Source organism: Lathyrus oleraceus, chromosome 6 (assembly GCF_024323335.1).
Source record: "Lathyrus oleraceus cultivar Zhongwan6 chromosome 6, CAAS_Psat_ZW6_1.0, whole genome shotgun sequence".
In the NCBI taxonomy this organism is placed as follows: domain Eukaryota; kingdom Viridiplantae; phylum Streptophyta; class Magnoliopsida; order Fabales; family Fabaceae; genus Lathyrus; species Lathyrus oleraceus.
The window spans coordinates 125,959,421-125,971,108 of NC_066584.1; the positions used below are offsets into that span (position 1 = coordinate 125,959,421).

At 34.7% G+C, this 11,688-nt stretch overlaps 1 protein-coding gene across 3 annotated transcripts in view; it reads left to right on the forward strand.

Moving 5' to 3' along the window:
- Window positions 1-3,081: 3,081 nt before the first annotated feature.
- The window catches only part of LOC127098541 (serine/threonine-protein kinase CTR1), a 9,343-nt gene continuing 736 nt past the window's right edge, over window positions 3,082-11,688 (forward strand). For 2 of the 3 annotated variants that reach the window (XR_007793375.1, XM_051037156.1), the window contains exons 1-14: window positions 3,082-3,925; window positions 4,674-4,975; window positions 5,053-5,197; window positions 5,331-5,434; window positions 5,597-5,805; window positions 6,910-7,290; window positions 7,755-7,795; window positions 9,425-9,493; window positions 9,598-9,698; window positions 9,807-9,891; window positions 10,004-10,102; window positions 10,977-11,045; window positions 11,144-11,275; window positions 11,560-11,654. Coding sequence is in view for 1 of the 3 variants with exons in the window: in XM_051037156.1 (XP_050893113.1) it covers window positions 3,326-3,925; window positions 4,674-4,975; window positions 5,053-5,197; window positions 5,331-5,434; window positions 5,597-5,805; window positions 6,910-7,290; window positions 7,755-7,795; window positions 9,425-9,493; window positions 9,598-9,698; window positions 9,807-9,891; window positions 10,004-10,102; window positions 10,977-11,045; window positions 11,144-11,275; window positions 11,560-11,654 (2,432 nt within the window). In the remaining 2 variants the exon portion in view is untranslated. The remainder of the gene's footprint in view (window positions 3,926-4,673; window positions 4,976-5,052; window positions 5,198-5,330; window positions 5,435-5,596; window positions 5,806-6,909; window positions 7,291-7,754; window positions 7,796-9,424; window positions 9,494-9,597; window positions 9,699-9,806; window positions 9,892-10,003; window positions 10,103-10,976; window positions 11,046-11,143; window positions 11,276-11,559; window positions 11,655-11,688) is intronic. The other variant, XR_007793376.1, reaches the window with a different exon arrangement.

The window sequence follows — 11,688 nt, forward strand, 5'->3', positions numbered from 1 at the left end:
TATGAAATTAATAGTAAAATCAATATCGCTTGATTATTATGCATAGTAACTGTTCGATAAATTATTACAATTACTTTGATTGCAACTGAGTAAAATTCCGCACATTCAATTTGAGTGAAATTGAAACTTGGTGTGGAGTGCACACCTAGTGTTCAAGAAAATTAATCTCACACAAACTTAGTAATATTGTACTTGATCTCTTATTGTGTTTAAGCATTATTAGAGGTAACAATATCAAGGATTATAGTGGTTAATGAATTGATTTAGATATGGGTTGATAATCTTTATCTTAATTAATTCCATTCGGTTTCACGCATATCCGATCTTTCCATTAACGAATCGTTTAGACGATTACAATTTAGGGTGCTTCCGCAACCGTTGGATTTTTTTTAAAAAGCGCTAAAGTTTAAAACTGATCTATTCAACCCCCCTTCTAGATCGGTACTATCGTCTAACACTTATGCTCCATCACATTTAGTTCAATCTTGAAGGTTATATTCTGAGACATTGGAGCCTTCAAGATCAACCTTCCATTTGAGTCGATAACTCTCATAATCTTGTCTTTGATCGATACCTTGTAGTTCTTTTCGACTAACTGCCATATGCTGAGCAAATTACTCTTCATGCCTGGTATGTACAACACATTTGAAATTACTGACCTCTTGCCATTTGTCCTCATAATCAGAACATCACCAACACCTTCAGCTGCTAGAGTGTTGTCATTTGCAAATTTCACCATGTTCTTCATAAAGGGCTTTATGTTGACAAACCAATCTTTTTTTCCAGACATGTGTGATGAGCATCCTGAGTCCAAGTACCATTGGTCCTTGAATCTCTCTTCTTCTCTTGTTGTAACCATCAACAATGTCTCTTCTTCTTCATGTTTCGCCAGCTTTGCATAAGTTTCTTGATTCTTCTACTTTTCTGGACAATCACTAAAATAGTGACCATACCTTTGACAATTGTAATACTGAATGTGACTCTTGTCTGACTTTTGACCACCGCCTCTTCCTCTACCTGCAACACCACCTCTTTGATTGCCTTGATTATAATGTTTTCTCTGATTCGACCAATTTCCTTCTTGCTGATTTTAACCAGTCAAATTATTGTAACCTCCTCTGCCTTTGTTGCCATTCCAACCTCCTTTGCCTTTTCTTTCTTTTGCTGATTGAGCTTGCAAAGCCATATCACTTTTCGACTTTCATGCAGCTCTTTCAGCCATTCTATGTTCATGAGATTCAAGCGTCCCTTCAAGCTCTTCCTTTGTCAATTTTGATAAATCTTTCGACTCTTCTATGGCTACTACCACATGGTCGAACTTTGGAGCCAACGACCTCAAGATCTTTCCAACAACAGATCTTAATGTCAACACTTCTCCACATACCTTGATTTGATTCACCAGTTTCGTAACCTTGGTGAAGAACTGAGTTATGCTTTCATTGTCTTCCATCTGAAGCAATTTACACGTTCTTTTGTGAGTTTGTAACCTCACCTCTTTCATCTTCTCTGAACGATTTCTCTAGAATTTCCCATGCTTCTTTCGCTGACTCTGCATCACTAACCTTTTCAAAGTTATCTGCATCAACACATTGATGGATTATAAAGAGAGCTTTATAATCTTTCTTCTTCAATTCTTTATGTGCAGCCTTTTCCTGATCTGTCGCATTTTCTGCAAGCGTTGCCACTCTTTCCTTCACAAGATCCCAAAGATCTTGATAACAAAACACAATCTTTATCTGTCTGCACCAATTCTCATAATTGTTGTTCTTGAGAATCAGAAGATTTGCTGGAAAATGCCTATTTGGATGATTCGTTGCCATGGTGATTTTCTTTCCACGAATCGATTAAACCGGAGCTCTTAATACCAGATGTTGGAAATCTCCCAAAACCTATGGAGAATTTCAATCAATCTTGATGAACAAGATTGTTATTACCCACACAATAGCAATGAAAAGAGAAGAACAATGGAGAAAGAAAGAGTGTAAAGAACGGGAAAGAGAAAAGTAATAAAATTTTACAGAGTTTCTCTCAGCCTACAACTGTGGAAAACTTCTTATTCACTTTGCAACTGCAAAATACTATAAATTACAATGTTATGAACACTCTATTTATTTCATTAGAAAAATAAGGGTTACTCCCTCTATTTATAGATTTAGGTTAACTTGGACCTCAAAACAAAACTCAAAACTATAAAAATCCAAAATAGCTAACATTACTAAAATATGCATAAGTTGAAATCCTGTGTGAAACAACATGTTTCGACACTTCGACACTTCGACACACTAACACAACTCAACACATTAGATGATTCGCTACTTCCTTGCTTTATCGAACAACCTATTTCGACATAAAAAATTACAATTCAACAATTATATCTCTTTCTTAAATTGTAAAAATTAAAAATAATTTATAAGAGTTTAAACAATACGTCATACTAGTATACATACATTGTTTTTTATCGATACCCATAATCACTCATATTAGTTAAAAACAAATATGTGCAATATCTATCTAACACAATATTCAATCATGACTTTTTGAATTAAATAATTAAAGTGGTGATAGAGATAATTTATAAATTTGTTAATTTATAATCTAAAATCACTTAGAATCACTTTCTTACCGTATCAAAATATTAGTAATTTTTATAAAATGAAGCAAAGCCGGAAAACCATATCGGTACATATTCCATTCCATCTCTAGGCGCAAGTGACCGAACCAGTTCATAACGTTCTATTTTTACCCACACAAACAGGGTCACACGCGAAAGCAAAATCCATATCCAATATCTATATAACCAGTACTTACCTGGAATCTCAAGTCATTGCAAACTAGATTCAGATTTGTCAATGACACATACAATAACTCTAACGCCGGCCGAAAAGAATTTACAAAATCCAACTAGTTCGTATATTATTATTTTTAATTAATTTCTATTAAAAATAAGTATTTTTTTTTTTTGGTTATTCAAACAAAAAAAGTCATATTTACTATTTAGAGATTATTAAAAAAGTGCAACCAGGTGAATTGTACCAAACAAATACCGGGTTTCCCACTGAATCAAAAAACCAAAACGTTTTCAAAATAATTTTTATTTACAATTGCGCCACCGAATTAAACAAACAAAAAAAACTCGCCACTTTGATTTCTCTCTCCGGTACACCAATCCCGTAGAGAGAGAAATTTCTTTCCACCATTCTCAGTTACAGTTATCAGATTCTAGAAAGAGAAAAAAAATTAAAATAACGTAAAATAGACTTCACCGAGCAATGGAGAGTTTTAGGGTTTTGTGACTGAAGAAAGACGGTGATTGTGATTGACTTCGATGGAAATGCCTGCGAGAAGATCTAATTACTCTATTCTAAGTCAAGTTCCCGATGATCCGTTTTCGTATGCTGCCGGAGCTAGTGCTCCGTCGTCTTCCAGTGACGGGAAAGCGAGTAGAGGCGGAAAGTTAGATAGAGGTTTAGGTTTTGATTGGGAGTTAGTTGGTGGTGATCATAGGTCAACTCAGCAAGGGAACAATCGGATCGGGAATTTGTACTCTTCTATTGGGTTACAGAGACAATCCAGCGGGAGTAGTTATGGGGAAAGCTCGTTATCTGGTGGAGGAGAGTATTATGCACAGACGCTGTCCGTGGCGGCGGCTAGTGAGGTGGATGCATTTGGATATTTGCATGATGATGGATTTAAGGTGGGTGAGGTGAGGAACAAGTTGTCTGAGGGTCCGGGTTGGACTGGCGGATCTTCTGGGAAGAGCTGGGCTCAGCAGACGGAAGAGAGTTATCAGTTGCAGCTTGCTTTGGCGTTGAGGCTGTCCTCGGACGCAACTTGTGCGGATGATCCGAATTTTCTGGATCCGGTGCCGGAAGAAGCTTCTTTGAGGCTCTCGTCTTCCCCTGAGGCTTTGTCTCATAGATTCTGGGTATGTTGTTTGTTGTGTCCTTCTTTGAATTGTGACCTTCTGATAGAAGTCAATTGCCGTGACTGTTCATATATTTTGACTATGGTTTTTTTTAGTTCATTTAGACTTGAATGGAGGGGATTGACTTATAGTTGAACTTTCAATCATTTGTTGAATGTGATGTAGTTGAGCTTTGAATCATTTGTTGTAGGGTCCCGTTTATTCAATATGTTTTTTGTGCTAGTTCATTTGGAGGATAACTATTTGCCATTGGCATTCTCACTGAACGAGGATAACTATCTTATGCAGTTACAATTTTCACTTACTTTGCTGGGAATTCTGTGAAGTGTTGGTAGAGTATCTACTACTGTATGACTTGCATGCTATGGTCATATTGCTCATTCTTGAGTTGACATTTTTTATTCCCTAAAGAAATGCTTATCTTATTGTTGTCCCGGCCTAAAATTTGAAATAGAAAAATTTGATGTTTGTGGAGCCAGATAAATATTGAAAATACTAATTAATGTTTTAACATTGTTGCTGTTAAAAGAATGTACTTTGTGTAATAATCATTTCTTGAAAGATGAAATTTGATATCGGATTCTTGAGTTATTATACTAATTGATCAGTCTCAAAGAAGAAAAAATGGCCCTCCCTTCTTTCGTTTTTACTCTACCACTGATATTTGAAGGTGGAAACTGTTTCATTGTTGCATTTATTGTTAGATATGTGAAAGTTAATTATGTATTTTGTTATTAACGTACACCAGGTGAATGGCTGCCTATCGTACTCTGATAAAATCCCCGATGGATTTTACTTAATTCATGGGATGGATTCCTATGTCTGGACTGTGTGCACTGATCTGCAGGAAAACAGTCGAATCCCATCAGTCGATACTCTAAAGTCTGTGCATCCCCGCACCGGTTCTTCCCTTGAAGTAGTTTTGGTGGATCGGCGCTATGATGCCAGCTTGAGAGAACTGCAAAACATAGTTCATGACATTTCTTGTAGCAGCATAACAACAACAGAGGTTGTGGATCAGCTTTCGAAGCTGGTTTGCAACCGTATGGGGTGAGCGTTCATGGCTTGGCCTATTTAGCTTTTTATCCGATCATGTCAGTCTAACTATGTCTTATTGCTATAACAAGGGGTTCAGCTTCTGCTGGGGAGGATGAATTTCTTTCTTTCTGGAGGGATTGCAGTAATAACCTGAAAGATTGCTTAGGATCTGTTGTTTTTCCCATAGGTAGTTTATCTGTTGGCCTCTGCAGGCATCGTGCCATATTGTTCAAAGTAAGTCTCTAATTCTGTGTCCGGAGTTTAAGGTTGTGATTACACATGTTGACGAGTTTTTGTTCACTGGTTTAGTGCAGGTGGACTGTATTTAAGCTCTTATGAATAATTTTCCGTATGTTTGTTATTTTAGGTACTAGCTGATGCCATTGATTTACCATGTCGAATTGCAAAAGGATGTAAATATTGCAAAAGAGATGATGCTTCTTCTTGTCTTGTTCGATTTGGGCTTGAGAGGTATATGCTTTATTTTCCAAGTACATACCTTTGTTTTTATAAGTAGAGATGCAATCTCATTAGCCATATATAACATTCTATAAGTATTATGTATATTAACTTACATTTTTAATAGATTTTCTTAAGAGTAATATTCTCACATCTTACATAATCTAATGATAGGGAATATCTTGTTGATTTAATTGGGAAGCCAGGACAGTTATGCGAACCCGATTCTTTGCTGAATGGTCCATCTTCCATCTCATTTTGTTCACCCTTGCGCTTTCCAAGACTTAAACCAGCTGAAACTACAATTGATTTCAGGTCACTTGCCAAACAGTATTTCTCAGACTGTCTATCTCTTGAGCTTTTCTTCGACAACAGTTCTGCAGGTAGTATTCAGATTTTTTGAGAAGTTTATGGTATTCTAAATTTGGGCTTTGTTCTTGTTTACACTTGGCTTGAAGGATCTATTTGGAGCATATTGTTACATTTATCAAGAATTTAAGATTATGCCTCCGAGATCTTTTTTTTCTCCCCATCTTTTCAACGAGTGGTAAAACTTCTTTATGCAAGTTACTCTGAATAAATAATTTTTTGTTTACCAAACTAAGTATGGACCTAATATGTCAGTGTTGCGATATTCTTATTTGAATTGAACTCTATTCATTTGCTGTTTTGAGCAGTTTATATGCACTAGAAGGAGAATAGATTTGATGGCATATTTTTATTTTAAACTTGGAAATTGCAGGAATTTTGTCACCTATTAAAAAACCACAACTCTTCACTATGACGTTTTAAGACATAGTTATGATTATTGTGGGTGTTTGGCACACAATGATATTTACCTAAATGCCATTAACAAGTTTTATATTGGTTATGATGAATATAAGTCTAATTCATTTAGGCATAGTTTAGATTAGCTTCTAGGTTGTGGGAGTTTCTCAATTAAAACAAGACTGTGGCTTCACTTAGAGAAAAATCTATATATGCTCATAGGTGTTTGCGAAGAAATTAAATGAGAGAATTTTTAAAAAATGTTTAAAAGCAAAAGCTAGTTTTATTTGCCATAAATTCTTTTGGAGAAATTTATACAAATCAGCTCTTAGTCTCTTTGCTGATTGAAATTTGAGTTGATATATGTATTTTGAGCTATTAAGAAAAACTTACCGGTCAAAATGGTTTGGCTAGAATATGATTTATGATAGAACATTATTTCATTGTTTGATCTATTTAACTAACCCCTTCTAGTGGGATAAGGCTTGATTGTTAGATTTTTGAGCTGTTGATCTAATGTTCGATAAGTTTGTGATTTGACAAAATAAAAGCAGGCCCTTATAGATGTTTCTCTTACAAGTCAATTATTTTATTCTGTAATCTGATATGCAAATATATACATATGATTTTAAAGTTGTAATTAAAAGTGTGAATTTGGTTCAAGTATAGGATATCCTGATTTTATATCATAGGAACTGTTACTAATGTAAATTCTGAAGTCTCCATTTCAGAACAGTTTGATGGGAAAAGCAATGAAAGGAATAACCTTAGGCCAATTTCGAGTGACATCAACAGAAGCTCTCACCTTCCTTTGTATCCGCAATCTGCTCTTCCGAGCACGCATGATCAAGCTTCTGAAACATATATGTTATGTAACCCTCCTCAGAATATTATAGACTCAACAACTGTGGGCAAGTATCCACCTCCTTTAAAGCATAAGCGTCCTGTTTGTATTTCCAATGATGATGTCATTGAGGGTAGGAGGTTTGTCGAAGGAAGTCAACTGATTCCTAGCAAGCCTACTCGAGAGGTTGCCTTTGACATGGAGGATTTAGCCATACCGTGGAATGATCTTAATTTAAAAGAAAAAATAGGATCAGGTAAATAATTTTTAAGTCTTCTTTTTTTTTGTGGTGGGGGTGGGGTGGGGATAAAAGAGAGATACTTATATTTTGTAAAAGTGAAATGGATGTTGTCCTTAGCAATGGCAATAGTAAAGAAGAAAACAAGAAAAGGAAGCTAGCTCATTATTGCAACAGAACTCCCCAATTCATATGCATAATTGCATATCGTTAGGAAGGTTTTGTTAAAAAAGTCATGGTTAGACCTCAATAGATACCATTTGAATTAATCTCTACAATTAAACACAGCTCTACATAAATACCATACCACCAAAAAAATTGACTTGCTCGTACCCTACTTTGTAACGTTAATCAATAAAATCTGATCTTTACGTAATTGACAAAGTAATTAATGTATTTGGGACATAATATGTTTCTTCCAATAACATGATTTGTGCAATTAGTATCAGTAGTCATTACTTGAAAATGACATTATTTTTCAGGTTCTTTTGGAACTGTACATCGTGCTGAGTGGAATGGCTCGGTAAGCCACTTTTTTCTTGTAATAATAATTAGCGCTGTATAAGAAAATCAAATTATGGTTGTTTGACTTGTTTTGTTGAAATTGTAGGGAAGGAATGAAAAAGGAAGATAATTTATATTTAATGAGATGTTAAATAATTCACCTATTGTGATATGAAACACTATATGCAATAATTTATATCAAGTACAATTATAGTTGCCATTAAAAATAGTACAAGTATAGTACAACAAAAGCAAGTGGACAAGTCCTGTCCAATAGCATTATGTTAAGCCCATGCCAATGTCATATGTGTTTTAGTCTATCAGTGCACGAACTATCATTGTGTATGTACAGAAGTAGTCACTACTCCTAAAGGTTAAATGGTTTCCATATTTTGGGGAGCTTGTTTCAAAAGCATAAGAGTTTATGAACTAGTCAAGAGTCTACTGGTACTGGAAAATAGGTTTAAATATGCTATTAGTCGAGGGTATAAGGTTGGCTTGGTGGTTGGTGTGGAGAGTTAAAGAGTAGAGTGATAAGGAGGTCGAGGGCTTTACTCTAACCCAACCATAATAATAGTTTATACTAACTTTTTTTGTTCCAAAAAAATGTTCCTTTTTGGTTTTAGTCTTGTAATCTTCTCCCGCTTAGTCTCTAATATTTTTTTTTGCTTTTAGTCTTTGTTGTTTTGTTTTAGTGTCTATAATATTTGGATCATGTCGAATTAGCCCCTAAAAATAAAATTGATGTTATATTTTACTGATTTGAAGCAATATTGTCAGCATATTACAATGCCTAATTTACTCTGAACCACATATTATAGGGACTAACACAAAATAACAAGGATCAAAATTTAAAAGAAAAAATATCAATTTTTGAGGCACTAAACATTTGTCTTTTATTCTTGTAAATAATGCTTTCTAGCTGGACGAAGCATTATAATTATTGTCAACGGACACTTTCCCCACAAATATATTTATATCAAATGAAGTGTTACATATTTAGTTAAAGCATCTTATCATGATTATTGTTCATGTTCCATTTGTTTCTAAAATGGCTGTTTCCAGTATTTTTATGCCTTTGTCCAGTCAATTGAAAATAGTTGTTTGATGGACAGAATATGCTTGAGCATGAAATGTTTTTCAAAACAAAGTTGATGATTTCATAACAACCTACCGATGTGTACTTAAAAACTATGGCTTTTGCCCATTTGCCATCAACCTAATATCTTCTTGTTTTTGTTTGTTGACTGATACAAGCAGACACCTGTTTGTAGCCTGTTGGTTATTGGCAGCCCATTGACTTCATATTTCCTATTATTTCCTTTAGTATGGTGACTACATTACAACATGGCCTTTATTGCCATATTTTTTTTCTAATTGAGCTACAAATCGAATGACATATTTTTAATGCTTATGGCCTTTTACTTCTCTGATTCTGTGTCCGCAAATTGTTTAAGCTCGAGTCATAATTTAGAATGCATGCGTTGGAGCATCGTATATCTAGAAGATTGTGACACTCTTCTCTGGGTTTATTCATTGAAGTCCTAAGCAGACATTGTGTTTCTATTTTAATTTATTTATGACTGCTTCTCTCTACTTTTTATTTGTTTTATATTTCATTCAACCTTTAGCGCATAACTAATTGCAGGATGTTGCTGTGAAAATTTTGATGGAGCAAGATTTTCATGCTGAACGCTTCAAAGAATTCATGAGGGAGGTATGCTTGAAAGTTCTAACCATGTCTTAAGCGGAGAAAACATAATTGCTCTTTGAATAGTTGCTTGCTGTTTATTTGATCTGTATTCTAACTTCTCTTGCCAGGTTGCAATAATGAAACATTTGCGGCATCCAAACATTGTTTTATTAATGGGGGCAGTCACTCAACCTCCTAACTTATCAATTGTCACCGAATATTTATCAAGGTTTCATCTATGTCTCTAACTGTCCCTAATCTTTTTCGCCCAAAAGATAGAATTTTTCCAAGGCTATATTATGATGCTTTTAACTAACAGATTTTGAAATAAGTGCAGGGGTAGCTTATATAGACTGTTGCATAGACCCGGTGCCAAGGAAGTTTTGGATGAGAGGCGTAGGCTTAGTATGGCTTACGACGTGGTATGCATTTAAGCAATTGTTTTATTTTTGATTTTTATTAAGTTTTGAATTTGTTATGTCACAATGGTTGCAATTCATTTGTAATTATTTGTATTTTTTTTTTCATTTACAGGCAAAGGGGATGAATTATCTTCACAAACGCAATCCCCCCATTGTTCATAGAGATCTGAAATCTCCAAATCTTCTTGTTGACAAGAAATACACTGTGAAGGTGAGAATGAAGCTCTTGTAGGGCCTGTTTGGATTATAGCTTATTCAAGCTTATCTACCGACATAAGTTTTGTGACATTGTTTGGGAGATCTTATCAAAACAGCTTATTACATTTTTCATAAACGTTTTTTAACTTATTTTTATAAATTATCCAAGATACCTTATGAAAACAACTAATAGTAAGTATATGTAAAAACAATTTAAATTTATTTTATCTTTTTTTATAAAAATAGCTTATGCAAGCTTATTCGTAAGTACTTATTTTGATAAGTATTTATGCTATAAGCTGCAAATAAGTTCTTTATCCAAACAGGCCCTATATCTTGTAGGCTTAACTCTAGAGAGTTTAATGGAAATAATACTTGTCCTTGAAAGTAATATTCTGATTTTCTATATTTCTTCCTGTGTCATTCATTTGCAAATAGCCTTGTATGGGTACAATACAAGCCTGTAATTAGTCACCAAAATGGTATTTTTTTTCTTTGATAAATTGCACCATTTGAAGCTTAAGTTTGATCTGGAACTACATATAACTGGTGGCAAGATTTGAGTCTGTTGCAAAATTTGCTCTACCTTCGCATAGTTGAATGGAAGTTTCAGTATTCTGCTAATTAGCTGCACTTATTTTGATTCAAATTTGAAATGCTTTTGAAAGCCAGATAACAAGAAAATATGTGGAGTGTGTTGGTAACATATATCTTTCTGAAAAGCCAGATAACAAGAAAACATGTGGTGTCTTAGTAACATATATCTTTTGTGGAATATCTCTTTTTTGTTTTTTTACAAGGGAGGAGGGTTGGTTTGACTCGGTACTCCATTTTCTTGTATATTTAATGGTTTTTTGCGCCTAAAAATGGTAATGCCATTTCTCTAGGTTTGTGATTTTGGACTTTCCCGCTTAAAGGCCAATACATTTCTCTCTTCCAAGTCAGCTGCTGGGACTGTAAGTTTAAAGTATCTACAGATATTTCTGTTTTGTGTCTAATGTTTCAGAAGTTTGTTTTAATTAAAAATTAAACTGTACTCCTTTTCCTCCCTTAGCCCGAGTGGATGGCTCCAGAAGTTCTTCGCGACGAGCCATCAAATGAGAAGTCTGATCTTTACAGCTTTGGGGTAATCATGTGGGAGCTTGCAACATTGCAACAGCCGTGGGGTAATTTGAATCCAGCACAGGTTGGTTGTCTTCCCGTTGCACCTATAATTGATTTATGCTTAATAGTTTCTATTATAAATTTATAATTATATTACTTCAGCTTTTATGGAAGATTCACAAGGTCTGAAACTTATGAAAGTAAGAAGAATACACAGTATAGTATGAAATAGTAGTATATGCAGTTTGTAATAGAAACCGAAAATGATTGCAAGAAATGTCCATTTTAGAGTTGGTCAATCAGGAGTCTGTTAGAATTGTTTTATCTTGTATTACTTCAATATTCACAAATAGTACTATCCTGTAGGTTGTTGCTGCTGTTGGCTTCAAGGGAAAAAGGCTCGAGATCCCGCGCGAGTTGAATCCCCAAATAGCTGCCATAATTGAGGCTTGCTGGGCCAAGTGAGTATATGGTTACATCTGTCATTTTGTATTT